At 39.7% G+C, this 19,119-nt stretch overlaps 1 protein-coding gene across 2 annotated transcripts in view; it reads left to right on the top strand.

The window, feature by feature from the left end:
• The window catches only part of elp2 (elongator acetyltransferase complex subunit 2), a 98,284-nt gene that overhangs the window by 39,256 nt on the left and 39,909 nt on the right, over nt 1–19,119 (top strand). For both annotated transcript variants that reach the window (XM_048611020.1, XM_048611015.1), the window contains exon 11: nt 17,955–18,027. In XM_048611020.1, the coding sequence (XP_048466977.1) occupies nt 17,955–18,027 (73 nt within the window). The remainder of the gene's footprint in view (nt 1–17,954; nt 18,028–19,119) is intronic.

Below are 19,119 nucleotides of genomic sequence, written 5' to 3'. Positions count from 1 at the left end.
ATCTCAAGAAAGGTATTCTTGCCATTTGAGGTGTGCAACAAAGGTTCACCTAGACTTGTTTCTGGCATGATGGACTGTCTTGTGAGAACAAATTGGACAAACTGAGCATGTATTTTCAAGGAGTTTGAAAAATATGTGGTAATCTGATTAAACCTACAAAATACTTAAAAGGATAGACAGGGTAGATACAGGTGAGATGTTTCCCATGGTTGGGGAGTCTGAAATAGTTTAAAAATAAAAAGGACGTCATTTATTTTATTCCAGAGTGTTGTGAACATTTGGAATTCTCTGCCACAGAAGACTATGGAGGCTTAGCCTTTGAGTATATTTAAGTTAGAGGTTGATAAATTTTTGACGACCAGTGGCATATGGGGTGAGTTAAAGGCATTGGCATGTTCAATCAGACATGATCATATTGAATGGCCCTGGACTGGCTGAATGGCCTACTATTTTACCTATGTTTCTAACATATAGATGCTAGTATTCAGAACTTGCATTAAATTTCGATCAGCAGAGCATGAAGTTGCAATGCAACGTTAGTGTTATCACTGTAGAATTCTTGAAATGATCAAATAATCGCGATTCAGATATGTTGTTCACTAAAATTTCAGCAAAGTGTAAAGGAGAGTGCATGAAACTTACGTGTGAAATTCACCTGAATGCTAAGTACAAAATAAAAAGTTTGCCCTAAGAGAATGTTTGGGCTACATAATATTGTGTGAAGACATGTCTAAATATGCTCAGAGTATCATAGAAGAATATTCGTACACTACATAACTTTTAGTCTTAGCACTTTTTTTCTGTAGTTTATTAACAGCATTATGCTGAATATACCTAGTGAAAGCACTGCTTATAAATTGTGGAATCTAGAACAATGTCACATTATCTGTTTAATGTGACCTTGTTTTGAGATCATAGTTTGTCTCAGTTTTCAGTAATATTTATTGTTTTCTTTTAATTATTATAGTGGATTATCCTGTTTTATGTTTCAAAAGATCAACATTTACTGTTCTCATTCTTTTTCATCAAGTAGATCACTGATATTTCAGGAAGTAATTACCATATGAATTTTCATTAAAGCCTAACTGTAATTTCTATGGTCACCATCTTAAAACTAGTAATGTTGAAAATCATTAAATTCAACATAACTTGTCAAACTGTCAGTTGCAATTTCTTTGTATTAAGTGTTGTATGTTAATTTATTCGTGTGCTGACTACCAGAATATCTCAGTAACTGACGGACTGTCCCTGAACAGGCCTGTCCTTATCTTGCTGCGGTTGTTGTACGCACACACATTCTCTTCCAATTGCCCTTTCCTAACTTTTAATTGCAATATCCTCTTTCTGCTATTCGTCCAATCACCCGCCGCTTCCACCATAGGAACTTGAATGAAGGTCAGATTTTTCAGCACTGAATAGGAAATAAATTGAAAACCACAGGCAGTGTGGCCTGGAGCAACAAAACTGCGTGCTGGAGTTTGAAGCAGAGACAGTATGCTAGAAAGTCAGAGAAGCAAATATAATATCATGGATTTTCTGTTGGTGGCAAAGCTGACCTCTGAGAAAGCTGCTGATAAAGATTTCATAACATGGATTTTCCACTGTTTGGTTCTGATTTGAATCTGGCAACTAGTGTGGGGTTCCGGGGAAAGCATCAATCCAATTTAAGTATCTTCATGGACAACACAGGAAGTAAAATGTGCTGAATTTTGCAGTATGTGTTAAAAATTTTACAGATGGAGAAATAACTGTTGTGACATATATAAACTAGAAGTGGAAGTATCAAACATATTAAAAAGAACTTTAATCTGATTTTTCTTGTCATAATGGAGAAGCTTGACAGAAGATAAATGAGCTTTTCAGGGATGTTGAGAACGTTCTGGAATAATTCTAAACTTCCTGTCTCATTAAAGTGAGACCGACCGAGTAAAAGGGCAAGTGTTGATGAGTTCGTCAATTTTTACATAACTACTGTCTGGAGATGATTCAACAGAATAATCTATGGGAACGTGCAGAATTACTGACAACAATTTCTGAATTTCCAAGTTTAATTGTGCAGACGTAAATTCTATAATTTGAGCAATGTCAAGAGGAGAAATGTCCCCTGAAACACCAGAAATGACAGTAAATACCAACACTCTCCTTTTCATCACTACTGCAAAATTCAGACCAATGAGTGTACATCCTGAAAATTAAATGTAATACACCGACATTATACCCAAGAATGAAAAAAATCATGACTTTGGAAGTAAGTGTGCACTTAGAGTCAGAGGGATGTGCAGCATGGAAACAGACCCTTCGGTCCAACTCGTCCATGCTGACCAAATATCCTAAATAAATCTAGTCCTATTTGCCAGTATTTGGCCCATATCCTTCTAAACCCTTCCTATTCATATACCCATCCAGATGCCTTTTAAATGTTGTAATTGTACCGGCCTCCACAACTTCCTCTGGCAGTTCATTCCATACACGCACCACCCTCTACGTGAAAAAGTTGCCCATTAGTTTCTTTTTAAATCTTTCCCCTCTCACGTTAAACCTATGCCCTCTGGTTTTGGACTTCCCCACCCTGGGGAAAAGACCTTGTCTATTTACCCTATCTATGCCCCTCATGATTTTATAAACCTCTATAAGGTCACCCCTCAGCCTCTGATGTTCTAGGGAAAATAGTCCCAGCCTGTTCAGCTTCTCCCTATAGCTCAAACCCTCTAACCCTGGCAACATCCTTGTAAATATCCTTTTCTGAACTTTTTCTATAGCAGGGAGACCAGAATTGCACACAGTATTCCAAAAGTGGCCTAACCAATGTCCTGTACAGCTGCAACATGACCTCCCAACTCCTAAAGTCAATACACTGACCAATAAATGCAAGCATACCAAATGCCTTCTCTACTACCAAGCAACTATGAACCTGCACTCCAAGGTCGCTTTGTTCAGCAACATTCCCCAGGACCTTACTATTATGTGTATAAGTCCTGCTGTAATTTGCCTTTCCAAATGCGGCACCTCACATTTATCTGAATTATACTCTGTTTGCCACTTGTTGGCCCATTGGCCCATCTGATCAAGATCTTGTTGTACTCTTGAGGTAACCTCCTTCTTGTCCACTACACCTCTAAGTTTGATGTCATCTGCAGATTTACTAACCATATATCCTATGTTCACATCCAAATCATTTATATAAATGACAAAAAGCAGTGGGCCCAGCACTGATCCTTGTGTCACACCGCTGGTCACAGGCCTCCAGTCTGAAAAGCAACCCTCTACTACCACCCTCTGTCTTCTGCCTTCGAGCCAGTTCTGTATGCAAATGGATAGTTCTCCCTGTCTTCCTTGTGATCTAACCTTGCTAACTAGTCTACCATGAGGAACACTATTGAATGCCTTACTGAAGTCCAAATAGATCACGTCCACTGCTCTTCCTTCATCAATCCTCTTTGTTCCTTCTTCAAAAAACTCAATTAAGTTAGTGATACACAATTTCCCATGCACAAAGCCATGTTGACTATCCCTAATCAGTCCTTGCCGTTCCAAATACATATAAATTCTGTCCTTCAGGATTCCCTCCAACAACTTGCCCACCACCATTGTCAGCCTCACTGGTCTATTGTTCCCTGGCTTTTCCTTACAACCTTTATTAAATAGTGGCACCACGTTAACCAACCTTCAGTCTTCCAGCACCTCACCTGTGACTATCAATGATACAGATATCTCAGCAAGGGGCCAGGCAATCAATTCCCCAGATTACCGCAAAGTTCTGGGATACACCTGCTCAGGTTCCAGGGATTTATCCACCTTCATGCATTTTAAGCTGTCCAGCACCACCACCTCTGTAAATTAGACATTTTTCAAGAAGTGGCTATTTATTTCCCCACGTCCTATATCTTTCATATCTTTCTCCACAGAAAACACTATGCAAAATACTCATTTAGTATCTCCCCGATCTCCTGCAGTTCCACACATAGGCAGTCTTGCTGACCTTCAGGGTCCTTGTTCTCTCCCTAGTTACCCTTTTGTCCTTAATGTATTTGTAAAATCCCTTTGGATTCCCCTTAACAATGTTTGCCAAAGCTATCTCATGTCCGCTTTTTGCCCTTGAGATTTCCCTTTAAGTATACTCCTACTGCTTTTATACTCTTCTAGGGATTCACTCAATCTCTGCTGTCTATACCTGACATATGCTTCCTTCTTATCCTTGAACAAAACCTCAATTTCTCTAGTCATCCAGCATTCCCTACACCTATCAGCCTTGCCCTTCATCCTAACAGGAGGATGCTGTCTTTGGACTCTCGTTATCTCATTTTTGAAGGCTCCCCATTTTTTGGCCGGCCCTTTACCTGCAAACATCCACCCCAATCACCTTTTGAAAGTTCTTGCCTAATACTGTCATAATTTGCCTTCCTCCAATTTAGAACTTCAACTTTTAAATCTGCTCTATCCTTTTCCATCACTATTTTAAAACCAGTAGAATTATGGTCACTGGCTCCAAAGTGCTCTCCCCCACTGACACCTGAGTCACCTGCCCTGCCTTATTTCCCAAGACTAGGTCCAGTTTTCCACCTTCTCTTGTTAGGTACATCCATGTATTGAATCAGAAAATTGTTACACTATTTTTACTGTATTCGTGTAAATATGTATTTTTAAAAAGATTTTCGCTGGTGGATTTTAAAAATTTATACCAATAAGAATAGCACAAACAGTAAAAGTCCAGTGATTTTTGCAAGTGTTTATTGACTTGGGCCAGCTAGGTAACTATATAATTGCACCTTCCTGGCTCAGTGTGCTTGCTGGCACAAATGCTTATCAGGAAATTATGGAATCAAAGTTTATGGCAGAAAAAAGGGCTGTTAGGCCCTTTGTGTCTGTGCAACCAAAAACATGAGCCCACCCAGCCTCATAACTCTTTACAGCCTGTTCTGGTACTTCAGATTTATATCCAGACCTGTTAAATAATTTCAGACTTTCTGCCTATAATATGCTTTCAGGCAGTGAATTCCAGAACTTAAATAACCCCTAGTTTAAAAACATTTTTCCATATTCCCCTCTAATCCCTCTACCAATGACTTGAAATCAGTGCCCCAAGTCACTGACCTCTGCTTGGATAAATAGCCCCTTCCTTTTCCCTGTATCCAGACACCTAACAGTTTTGTACATCTGATAAAGACCATGAGATATAGAGCAGGATTTGGCCCATCGAGACTGCTCCACCATTCGATCATGGCTATATATATATATTTCTCAAGCCCATTCTCCTGCCTTCTCTCTGTAACCTTTGACCCTCTTTTTAATCAAGAACCTATCTATCTCTGTCTTAAGTACGCTCTTAGCCTCCACAGCTTTCTGCAGCAATGAATGCCATAGATTCACCAACCTCTGGTTGAAGAAATCCTTCCTCATTTCAGTTCTAAATCGTCATCCCTTCACTCTGGGGCTGTGCCCTCAGGAACTAATCTCTCTCACTAGTGGAAGCATCTTCTGTATGCCCACTCTATCCAGGCCCCTCAAGTATCTTGTAAGTTCCAATGAGATCATCCCTCATCCTTCTAAACTCAGGAGTCCTCAACCACTCCTTGTATCATGAGCTCTTCTTTCCCTGGATCATCCTTGGAAGCTTTCTCTGGACCGTCTCTAAGGCCAACACATCCTTCTTTAGATACAGAGCCCAAAATTGCCCATAATGTTCCAATTACGGTCTGACCTTCTCAGCAGTACATTCCTACTGTTTTATACTAGCCCTCTCAAAGTGAATGCTAACATTGCATTTGCCTTCCTAACTGCCAGCTGAACCTGCATGTTAGCCTTAAGAGAATCCTGAATTTGGACTCCCAAGTCCCTTTGCACTTAAGATTTCTGAAGTCTTTTCTCATTTAGAAAATAGTCTAAGCTCCTTCTCCTAACAAAGTGCATAACCTCATACTTTCCCACGTTGTATTCCACCTGCCACTTCCTTGCCCATTCTCGTAGCCTGTCCAAGTCTTTCTGCAGCCTCCCTGCTCCCTCTACACTGCCTGTCCCTCCACCTATCTTTGTGTCATCTGCAAACTTAGCAATGATATCCTATTTTCTTTCATCCAGATTGTTCTTGTATAATGTGAACAGGTGTGGTACCAAAACTGTTCCCTGTGGAAATCCATTAGTCACTGGTAACCATCTTGAAAAAAGACTTTTATCCCCACTCTCTGTCTCTGCCAGTCAGCCAATCGTCTATCCATACCAGTTCCTTTCCCCTAATACCATGGGCACTTACTTAGCAGCCTCCTCTATAGCACCCAGTCAGAGGTCTTCTGGAATCCAAATGAAACATGTCCACTGGCTATCCTTTGCCTAACTTGCCTGTTTATCTCTTCAACGAATTCTAACAGATTCCCATGACAAAGCCGTACTGAACCCTATTTTACCACACAATCTCATTCTTAATGATGGATTTGAAAATCTAAAATCTCCCCTCAGACTTTTCGTTTCTTAGCTATTTTCAGACCTGGCAACATCATGGTGTATCTATACACCCTTTTCCAGTGCATTTACATCGTTTCTGCAAATTATGTGAAATTATTCTTTGATTTTCTGTTGAACAGTTAAAACATTGAACATTTCTGTTCTCGGTGATCTCTATTCTGCTAAGTCATCAAGATTTTACTGTATTGCACTATTCTCAGCTGACTGAACCTTTAATTTGAAATTAAATAATTTATTTGGCATGGGTGGAATCTTCTCAGCCCTTGAGTGCTGTGGGCAATGGCAAAAGATTTGGGAGAATACACTGAGAATGGGAAAAAAAAAGGATTTTGATATTGAGGGGGAAGAATCTGTTCTGGTGCATAATGGTTCAATGGCTAGACGAGAATCTTGCTCCTAATTGGCAAGGAATTTATTTGCATGCATTAGCACTCATTATTAGCTTATCTCTCCTCATTTCTATGAAGTTTGCAATTCTTCCAGGTGCAGGTGAGAAACTAGGTGTCACGAGTTCCTGACCTGAAAGTCTGAATAGTTACTTGTTTAGGCAGCATGGTGGCTCAGTGGTTAGCACTGCTGCCTCACAGCGCCAGGGACCCGGGTTCGATTTCACCCTTGAGCAACTGTCTGTGTGGAATTTGCACATTGTCCCTGTGTCTATGTGGGTCTCCTCTAGGTGCTCCTGTTTCCTCACGCAGTCCAAAGATGTGCAGGTTAGGTGGATGGGCCATGCTAAATTGCCTGTAGTGTCCAGGGATGCCTAAGTTAGGTGGGAAAAGCAGGGATACATGGAAAGGGTAGGGGGATGGGTCTGGGTGGGATGCTCTTCGGAAGGGCAGTGTGGATTTGTTAGGCAAAATGGCCTGTTTTCACACTTTAAGGATTCTATGATACCTGGAGGATGAAGCTCCTCAGTGTTTTCTCGAAGCCTCCATGTTGGCCATCATTCTTCATAATGTCTTGGCATGTTCAGTGTCTCCATTCTCTACGTATGGAAGTCAGCATCAGCAAAACACCAGCCTCATCACATCATAGCCAATCTCACGCTACCTCTGAAGACACTTCAGTACTGCACTTTGGAGCTCATTGACGTCTTATGTTGCTGTGCTGCTGCCAGGTCACTTTACGCACAGGGACACAAATCTGTTTCATCCATCTCCACAGGACGCATCTTGGGATTTTGACCTTGCTTTCTTAGCACTCACTCGGTTTGAGTTTACTTGGATGCACACAGCATCTCTGCCTTGCCTTGCCTTTTAACACAGACAGAAAGCCAAGCAGCTTGTCATGCTTGCCAGCATTAAATAGTCAAGGAGGTGAAATGTTGCTGTATGGCAATATGCTATATGTCAGGCCTACACATACAGAATGCCACACCATATCTCAGCATATCTCAGCAGCTTCCATGGCAAATATGCTGCATAATAACAAACAATTTAGCCACCACCTCTTGACATTCAGTGGTGTTACCATCACTGAATCCCCCAATATCAACATCCTGGGTGTTACCTTTGGCCAGAAACGCATTTGGGCTTGCCTTGTAATACATTGGCAATGAGCGGGTCAGATGCTTTTAATACTGTGGTGAGTACCTCACCTCCTGACACTCCAAAGCCTGTCCACCAACTGCAAGACACAAGTTAGGAGTGTGATGGAATACTTCCCACTTCCCACCGGGCGCAGCTCCAACAGCACTCAAGAAGCTTGATGCCATCCAGGAGAAAGCAGCCTGCTTGATTGGCACCACATCCACAAGCATCCACTCCCTCCACCACCAATGCTCAGTAGCAGCAGTGTGTACCGTCTACAAGATGCAGTGCAGAAATTCACCTATTAATTAGCACTTCCAAACCCTTGACCACTTCCATCTAGAAAGACAAGACCACCAGATACATGGGAACAGCACCACCTGCAAGCTCCCCTCCAAGCCTGTCACCATCCTGACTTGGAAATATAACACAGTTCTTTCACTGTCGCCAGGTAGAAATTCTGGAATTCCCTCCCTAGGAGCAATGGGGTCTACAATAGCACATGGGCTACACTGGTTCAAGAAGACAGTTCACCACTGTCTTCTTAAGGGCAACTAGGGACAGGAAACAAATGCTGGCCAGCCAGTGATACCCACTTCCCACAAGTGAATAAGAAAAATATACTTCAACTAAGTGACCATGTCTGAAAGTCTAAATAGAGTAGTCCTTAGTACAGTCAAGCAGGACTACAGTCAACCAATAGGTGTTTCACAGTCAGTCAAGTACATCATACAGTCTTAATCCAGACAGTTAGCCATGGTAAGGCAGGTGTTTGGTATGACCAAAGTCTGAGGATATGTGTCCTTATTATGAAGGGATTGAATTATGATGAGTCCTGCTGGCCAGGTCTAATATGTACAGGGATTACAAGTAAGTTTGGGAGCTTTAGAGAAATCGGCGGCTGTCCTCACTGGTCAGTTCTGAGGGTATGGACAGTACTCACAAAGTGGATTTTTGGGCCATTCCAAACTCTGCTGAGAGAAGTGTGAACTTGAGTGCAAGAATTGGAGCCATTGTGCTGGGACATTGTGCAATGTGGGCAGCTCTATATGTAAATGTAGGGTCTGATATATATAGGAGGGCACAGGGTACTGTTGCGGGAGGAGGTCATTGTTGCACCACACTTTTTAATTGCTGAGTTTGTGATGGTGGACTTGACTCAGTGGTAGGCTAACAGCTGAAGGGGAAATGAGATAATATTGCTTGTTAAATAAAAGGTTAATTAGGAACATGAGAATCTTCGAAGGTGATGGCATTGAGAGAGACAGTAGCACAAAAGGGTCCATGAAAGGTTGGGGTATAGAAGGGAAATTTTGACTCTTGAGCAGAGTCTGAACTTACTTTCAGTAAAGACAGCCTGCTGATTTCTCTATAGCTCCCAAACTTACTGTAGATGTTCCGTCTTCCACCATATCTCAACTGTTCAATAAGGATGAAAAGTGGTTCCTTGCACACTCTGTGAGTGGAGTAAGTTTGTTTTGTTTTCTGTGCAGGGCGGGACACACTAATGGGCAATCTGAGGCTGTTCAACTGACAAATGCATCTCCGAGGTATCCGTAGATTCAATAATATCACACGTTTCTCATCAAATTGCTCCGCATGTTACCCTCCTGCATTGATAAACAATTCATATTGCGCATATTGTTCTCAAGCAATCATGGCAATATAATTGATCAATATAATGTAGCCCAACTAAGCTTTGTGTAATAATTCCCAGATAGTTCCAGAGATCTTATAGCTGCACAAGGGTAGCAATCTCTTTTCCTTTCGAAGAGAAGCATAAATAAGTGAGAACATGTGTCCTTATATTCAATATTGTGTTTCACGACTGATGGAGTGGTAAGATAGCCACAACATCCCAATGTACTTGCAGCCAAGGTTTACGATGCATTCAAAAATCTCAGAGGTCAATGCAGAAGCAATGCATTTCATCGCCCGCCAATGAGGCCTCCAAAGCCTGTATTAAAGCCTAATATATGTTTGATAGGACTGCTCAGGAATTATATTGATAAGGTATTATATTTCTGATGATCTCACATAGATTCATTGAATCCATCCTGAACTGATTCAGCAATGGCATGTGCTATAGTTGCTGTCATAACTATATAAAAATTAAGTTTCAAAACTGTCAGCAAGCCGAGAAGCAGTAGCAACCTCCAGCAAACGTCAAACATTTTCTTCTTGAAGAAGTCATCGCAGATGTTGCCCCCAGGATACAAAGGATGTTTGGAAGGCCATTTCCTCCAGATGACAAGTGCAGGCACAGACTGAGCATGGCCTGGGGCACCATAACAGAACTGTGTCTTTTATTGAAGCAGGACTTGCACACTGGAGGAGTGGAGCTGCCAAAGTGACAACAGCTCTTCGTTTTTGTGTGACTGGCTAATTCCAGGCATCCACTAGAATCTCTTAAACCTCAACTCAAAATATGTCAAGGATGTTGAATTCAATTTGTACAAGATGACACTGCTCATCTCTTTTCCCTGAGACAAAGCATCTGCTTTTTCATATAGCTGCTCAATGGTTTAGTTAACTTCACTACAGTTTAAATTTCCAAAGTCGGCACATCGTACATGGTCCTGGTTGGAAAAGGCATTTTATGTATCATAATTTGGATGTTACTGGGGTATCGGACATCACCTATCCTTTAAAAAGTGTACGTTTTCTTCTGGATACATTGGTAGAATGAACCTTTGCCCTCAAAAGTGTTCAGTAACCAATGAGTGGCCATAAATACGGAACAGTAGTGGAGGCAAGATCTATTAGATCTTGTGTTCCCATTAACTTTGTAATAAGCAACTTCCTTAGGTTTCGGGATCCTTGGCAGGTTGGCGGTGGAGGGGCTGGACATCCCTGGAGTGTCCTGAGAGGAAACGTCTGGCTACTAGTGTGTAGTTCTTTCTCTGTCTGGGGGTCTGCTAGCATCACTGTGTGTCTTTGGAAGAATGGGCACTTGAGTGAAGTCAGGGTCCCTCATCATCATCTCATCTTGCCACAGATGCTAAAGCAGTGGAGTGTAGCTGAGCGAGTACTTCTAGCAGTCACTGAGTATTCTGCTGGAGCTGGCTCTCCATTGTAGCTGCTGACCTGTCCATGGAAACAGCCAGAAGTAACCTGTCAGAGCCAGCATGGTACTGATAAAATTAGTTGACTCTCTGCCCTTCAATCCAAATTACCAATATCTCTGATGAACCTGTGTTTGCATAAAGTATTAATACATGAGGATCTCTCCTACCTGGGGCTGTGCAGGTGAGAAGTGCCAGTGATGCGCTCACTAGAATGTGATCCTGATGTAATCTAGAAACAATACTCACCAAGGTGCACATGTCTGAGCTGGTGGAGAGTGCCAGAAAATAACTTTCCAATACGGGATTTGTGGCTCCTTCCTCCGACATGGAGGTGGAGGAGGAACTGATTGCTGAAGAGACTGATCTTTTTAGGGCAGAGGCTATGTGGATGCCGCTGGTGCCTGCAAAAGAGGAGAATTAGTTGTGTGAAAGGATTAGAATCTTAAGCATTTTAAGAATACAACCACAGTGGTGGTAATAGGAGAGTAGGATGGAACAGCACCATTAAACTTATTTGGTTGCTTAGACATGGTGGTCTTGACATGCCACCTGAGCGGTTTCGATTCTTTCCTGGTAAATATGGATTAGTTGAATAATGTCACCTACCCTGCTGCCTGCCTTTGACCTTGGTGACCTCGTGACCCAATTTAAGATCTGCATATGCTTCAGGCAGCAGCCATGTCTGAAAGTCAAAAGGGAGGCATCCTCAGTCAAATCAACAGGCAATCCCTTCAGTCAGATGGTAGAACCTTTATGATAACTTTAGGGGTATGGGAATTGAACCTACCTACGTGTCGTCACTCTGCATCACAAAATAGCTGTCCAACCAATTGGAGCTAACTGACTCTTTGTAGAAGAACTTAATACTAAGGCTACTCAGTGAATTACTATCTCTGTAGCAATATCGCATGATTTGTAGCTGATTCAAACAGAAAATCAAATGATTTGTTTTACCTTCATCAAAAGTCTTTGATTTTGCAACTGATATGAATAATATTTCTCGCTAATGGAGTTTCATGATTTGTTTTCTGAGACTACCAAGCTCCACTATGAGCTTAGAGATGGAACATTCATGGACTTTTTCTCATTATTAACTCTGATGTTGCAAGAAAAATACAAGTTAGTTTTTAACTGTAATTAAGTCCAAGTCTATTTGAATTACATTTGTTTCAGTGCTGTTTCTGTTTCTCTGTTAGCTGTCTTTATTTTTCTGCAGATAAAACTTCAATTCCTAACGTGAAGCACAAACTAGATTTCTGCAGCACCGTCATGTGCTAATCTTATCTGAGGTGATTACAACACACTAATTATGCGCTATTCCTAATGATTCCACTGTATATATGTTTCTCCACCTTGTTATACCAATTTTGACCTGTGAACTGTAGGCAGGAAATGTTATCATCTCTAACATCACATAAGGAATACCTGAGACCTGATGGGCTTAGGGAATATGATGGACATGTTAATTCAGGTTTAATTGAGTGTGAAATTATTTTTAAAAATACTGCATGAAGTGATTTTATAAAATAATCATATTGCACATTCAATTCAAGTTCACTGGAAACATGCCCTAAATGCAATCCCCATCTGTTATTCTAGTTTGTACTCTCATTTGTAAATGGTTTAAATTTGTTGAGTTTTTGTTTAAATAGCTAATGGCAAAGTCTTGCCTTATTAAAATATGAGCCAAGTTGTGACAAGATTGCTTTAGGTTTTGGCAAAGGTGCACATTGTTAACTTAGAGGCATTTAAATTTGCTCTTGATTAATTTTCTTGAAAGTAGTCACAGAGACAGAAACATATATGGAATGCCAATATGTAAATATAAGTGTTAATCCTAACTGACATTAGGAAACTTGTGTTACTGCAAATAGTTTCAACATTGTAGCAACATAAAATAGCCACACAAGTTCAGGTTGAGTGGAAGTTCATCTTAAGTAACAGGCTTAGTAACCTTAGGTTTTATATTGTGTGTAATAATTTGAATTTAACGAATTTTCAAGCAATCCTCTGGACTGCCTTGTTTTAAACGAACTGTATGTTTGCAGTTTAAATAAATGCATACAGATGATTTTCCCTGAGCTCAGTGAAGAAAGCGAACAATATAGACATTTAAAAAAAAACTTACATTTATATGACACTTTATCACATCCTCATGCTGCCCAAAAAGTTTTTATATGCTTAAACTTAAGTGCATTTACAGTTTTGTATAATTCTGTGCAGTCAACTGAAAGCAATATTAGGTTTCTTTACAGTAGTTTCAGTTGCTGCAATAAAAACCCTAGAGGGAGCTTTATGCAAAGTATATATATAGTATTACTGTTACGAAAGATGCTACAAGAATAGAGTATGATGTATAAAGTGCAAACATATTTATTGCATAGTCAGTTGATGAGAAATATAGTCTAGTAACATTATACAAAGTTTTGAGGTGATAAGTTTTATATACCCTTATGGCAATGTGTGTATGCTGTACGCTCCGAGTATGTTGTATCATAATTGACTTTTTTGAAAAACACCTTTATTCCTCTCTGCCCTGGTACAGTGGAAGCTCTCAATTACGTTCTTTGCCTCATACCTTCCTGTTCTCTCTTCTGTTATATTATCTGAGGTTGCACATACAGCATCACGCCTCCCTAAAGCTATCTATTAAACAGAAATAATCAAATGAGTTAATGTCTTCCCAGTCCTCCAAGGACAATCATGAGTGGAAACATTTTCAGTCTTTAGCTGTCTAATTAACCTGCATCGTTCAGATCAAAAGCCATATTCAAAAATATAAGCCTACAAAGTACTTGGTGGAATAGTTAAGATCAATATAAGTTTCTGCCATTATTAAATAATCTGAAGTAAGTCTTAACAGATAAGTTAGCGCATAGTGGTTCGGTAAGTTGCCAAGATCACAAGTCATTACTGAATGGAAGTGATGGGCTGAATTGAATGGCTGATTAAGCAGTGGCTTATTATTGTTGGAAATTTGAATTTATGTCGGGAGGAATAAACCAACTTCTATTTATGGAGTGCTTTTAGTCAAAGCACTCCACTAGTGGGAATTGAAACTATGAAACAGTCAGAATAGGTGACAGAGTTCTGCAGTATGGGGAATGAGGTTGTGCAACTTTCTGTGATTAATGATAAACAGGCAACCAAAATATTAGCAGTGGAGTTGCAAGCAGAAGGTCTAGCAGAGTTGTACGAAACAGGGTGGAATGATACTGAAGGGATTTTTAGATGAAGGTGAAGATTTTAGTTTTCTGAAGTTTGGTGAGCCCAGTTGTGACTGGAGAGAACCATATGATGGATGAGTTGAATTGTGCGAGATGGAACATGAGAATTTGGGAATAACTGATGAAAATAGTGAAGTTATGGTCTAAAGCTGAACAAAGTAAAAACGATGAGTGACAGATTTCCAAGATTTTCCAAGAAATCATTCTGGCCACTTTGTCCTATGTTTTCCATGTATTTTGTCAATTTTGAAATGAGAATCTATGAGTTAAATATTGATCTGACAATTATTCCAAATAATATCTGTATTTCCAATTGACATTGCTAGTAAGATAGTTTCTCTGCTGACTGTGGATGCATAAATTACGCCTTATGTTTTAAATGATCTGTAAAGCGTGCATTTTTTAAAATTGGAAGATAAACATGGGCCTCCTATCTGAAGAAAGAAAAATGCTTGTGAAAAATGAGTAAACCTTGGATCAGTTAGATTATTAGCCTGCTAGATGGACAGAACTGGATCAAGTTAAGACATGACATGAGCTTCTCCTATTTTACCTTTGGCAGTGCCGTAAAAATATATGTAATGTAATAATTCTGTAGATACTATTCCTTAAAATATAAAATCAACAGTAATTAAGCTTAATGTCTCAGAATATGGAGATTTATAATGCTCCTTTGCACATAAATCAAAAAGATGACACCTACTGAACATTTTTCTCTTATCACTGTTGTATGGACTCAACAGAAGGCAATTGTTAAAGATTAACAAAATGAACTAAATTGGACATGAATATGGACAGGCTATGCTTAGTAAAACAGCACATACCTGTGACCACTTTTGCTGTTCCAAACTTGATGTTCTGTACTTGTACTGTGTGAGAAACGAAACAAATTTGGTCTTACTAATTGCCATATTCTCATGCTCTCCTTTTCACAACTGGCCATAACGTGGAAACATAGTTTGAAGGCAGAATTTCTCCTGCCAAGAGGTGGCAGGACAGAGGGCAGGAAGAACAAATAATCAGTGGGTTGGTACCAAGATACCTGCCTCCATCCTGCAACCCCAACAATCAAGTTCTGGTAATGTATAATCCCTCTGATCTGCTACAATTAAAGTCCATAAGGGCTCAGTTAGTTGTCACTGAATGAGCTCAACCCTGTAATGGCCCCATTATATGCTCCTTGGCTGCCTTCCCAACAGGAAAAACCAGTGTGGCCTTCCTGTCAGGTTGGTGGAAAATGCTTCTGTTCACCCCAGTCTGAGGCTAAATGTGGACATAATGGAAGGAGCAGGAGAGTGGCCATTGAGAACCTTTGCCTTTGAGCTTCCCTGACCCTGTGAAAAAGCAGTATTGCCAGTGAAGCCTCTTAGGGCTGCACTGCCTGAACCTCCATTAATGCTCTCTAGCTGCCATCCACTGATTGACCTTTAGCTTTTGGCCAGGCAGAAGTAAACTGTTAAGGCTCGTGATGAGCCAAAGAGCCTTTCGTATGGGACTTAAATGATTGATTGGAGTTTGATTTGGTGGGCGTACTTGGTGGTGGGAGTGAGGAATTAGTTGCCACTGAAGATGCCTCTCTCCACACTTCAGAGATTTAGTGCTCTCTGCTCTAAGTTTCAAGTCTTCTCATGACCCTGACTGGCTTCTTTTTAAAGTAATTTCAACTTGCATATCATGATGTGAAAAGGAGCATTTGCAACAATGATATGAAGCAGAATTGCAGATGCTGGAAAAGTGAAACAAAGTGCTGGAGTATATATTCTGACCAACGGTCACTGGACTCAAAACATTAACTCTGTTTCTCTCTCCACATGTGCTGCCGCAAGTGCAGTGTTTCTTCGGCATTTTGTTTTTACTTACAGTAATAACACTGTTCTTTTGTGGAAAAGCTTTACTTCAGAAGTTGCAAATAGAAATACAATAGTTTATTTCAAATATTGTTTTAAAATATCTCCTTGTACATCCTTCTCTATTCCTGGCTCTATTTTCTGTTAACTGTTTTGTGCACTATTAATTGAATAATTTTACTTGCAGCACAAATTCATTCATCAACTAATTAATAAGATTTTTTTTAACAAAATAAGCTATTTACAAGACCGCTGTAATTTGGCCTGATCACATTAAAACATGTGATGTTTGACATAAGGGCTCCAACCAGCCTGAACAATTGATAAGATAGCTGAATCGTCCACTGATCTAAATACCGTAATCAAATTAGCTCAACAGCACTCGATCTAATATCGGCCCAGGACATAATTCATTTTTGTATGCATTAGTCCATTTTATCCTTACTGTGTTTCGTGTACTCTACTAGCTTTTGTGAATTTTAGAAAGAAATAAAATAATTTCATTATTAACATTTAAGTTAGCTTATAAAGTGATGGTCCAAAGCAATGTTCCTAAAATGTTGTGGAGCTATTTAATCCTTTAGCAGTGTCATCTATTACTGATAGCTTGTAATGCCCTATGCCAGGGTTACTGTAGGTGAATGTACTGTGTGATAGTGAGTGCAATGAGCACAGCAGTTTAGACCTTCTTCTTGCGGCAGAACGAAACTTGTGTTTTGTTTGTAAAGTTAATTATAGAATATTTAAATGCAGGGAATAGAGTCCCGAATTTCTCTCATTATATTGTTGTACCTGAATATTGTCAAGTATTTAATGTGGAAGGTAATTTGATTTTGTAGTGCCAATAAGTTGATGCTTTCTCTCAGTTTCTTCTTGTTTTATCAGGGGCTTCTCCCCTACAGTTCATCTTTCAACTCTTATTGCAAGTTACAATATTTGCAACCTAATACATATTTTTTTAAAAAGTAGCCAGTTATCTTGATTTCCTACTTGGTTATTACTGCATGCATCCACTTATTTCTAAGGTGAGGGGATTTGATTAAAATTCTACTTTGGTCAGGTGCAAGAAGAAAACTTCCTCAATGTGGAAAGTAAAAGTTTATCTTGTTAGCACTGGGGAAAGAATGGATTGAGGGAGAAAAGAGATTTTGCCAGACATTGAAGCACAATTGCTCCATCACATCCTGCTAATACGTATCTGTGTGCCTTTTATGGTTAAGGCACTTGAGGGCTCTTGGTATCTGGGAAGTCATGCCCTAACTTTAGGAAATGAAATCTGTAAATTTGTTTCTCACAGGCTTCTGAACAAAAACTGTATTTGCACACTGTAGGCCAATGGAAATGGATATAAACATATGCTTACAGATGTAAGTGAAGCCCAAAGTTTTTTTTTTCTCATTTAATTGGCTAGTTGTTCTTCATTTACATCTGTGCATTGATGGTAGAGATCACCAGGAACCACAAAAATGAGTCAGTGTGGAGCCGGAGGATTGATGAAGGGTGTAAACCCGAAACGTCGACTTGCCTACTCCTCTGATGCTGCCTGGCCTGCTGTGTTCCTCCAGTTCCACACTGTATTGACTCTGACTCCAGCATCTGCAATTCTTGCTGTCACCAAAAAAATGAGGATGCATTGTATGTATTTTGCTCTGAAACTATTTACTACCACTAGTTATACATACTGCATAATTTTGTTTCCTTAACAATGAAGGGAGAGAGAAATACTAACATCACTACTTCTTTCTGAGTACATAACTACAAATGAGCTGCAGTTTTGCATCATGTCTCCTTTAAAAGGTGCTCAACTTTGTTATTTCTCTCCATTAGATACGGACATGGTTATGAGATATTCTGTGTTGCCTGTAATAATGCCTCGACTGTGGTGGCTTCAGCCTGTAAGGTATGGTGCAAAAGATTTTGGAGCGATACTAAAAACGTACTGCAATAACAAATATTAGATTGTTAAGTAAACAGACTACTTTTAATACGCAAGTTGAATTTAATGTGTAAAGAGTTTTACTGTAGATGGAAATGTTCCTTTGCTTTTGTCAGTAATTTATGATTAGTGTTAGGAACAATTTTCAGTCCTCCCTATTATATAGTAAAGTGGCTAAGTGGATCACAACATTCAAATGATTACTTATTGGAAAACCCAGTGCTAGCTTCCACATGAATTTTCCGTGACTAAGTTGTCAATATTTACCTGTCATCCTTGTTCTGCACATAGGTGACACTATGAAAGGTCTTTGTACTTGTCTTATGTTATTGGGTTCAACAATATTCATTTCTACAGTAAATTTAAAAAATAGCTTTGTATGCCTTTGCAGACTCCAACCAGTGGAGTATGGCTCTGCGGCATTAATTCTTCTCTAACTGAACTGTGAGTGTGACCCTGAATTGTTTTGTGATTTCCTATAGCCAGACCTTGCTGTAGCAGGGTCTGTGTCTACTATTTCTTAGCTTTGCCCTTAGATGTTTCAGCGTGAACTTATTTGCATGACATTATTATAAGGGCAAGAAGAAAAAGGAAATGGCATTTAGGATCAGAAGAAAGTTGGAATTAACAACATAAGGATTGCAAAACCAGGGTAACTTTTAGTGAGTGATTTTATTGTTTATCAGATGGCTGTGAATAAATACCTCAAAGAGCGCACATGTAAAAAAGATCAAATGAAATAACTACCAGACATCTTATTATGATGGTAGAGAATGTTAAATTCAAACAAAATTCTACATTGAGTGTATTTTGCTGTTGAATTAGTTTTAAATCATCTCTGTTGAGAATAAGCCCAGTGGCAGGGCAAGGATCATTTTATTATGAGTTCAGCTCTGTTCAGCGAAACATAGTACCTTTAAGAAGAAATCATTGGCTTCAGGTTTTAAACTTTAAATTTCTTATTTCTTGATTACAGTTATCTTTGATTATTTTCTGTCTACTGATTTCTTCACCTCTTTACCACTTGCCCATAGGCTGCTATTTTAGTGATTTTGG

The sequence above is a fragment of the Rhincodon typus genome, chromosome 2 (genome assembly GCF_021869965.1).
Source record: "Rhincodon typus isolate 14 chromosome 2, sRhiTyp1.1, whole genome shotgun sequence".
Taxonomy (NCBI): domain Eukaryota; kingdom Metazoa; phylum Chordata; class Chondrichthyes; order Orectolobiformes; family Rhincodontidae; genus Rhincodon; species Rhincodon typus.
The sequence above is the reverse complement of the archived record's forward strand: the minus strand, read 5'-3'. Positions and strand labels throughout refer to the sequence as shown.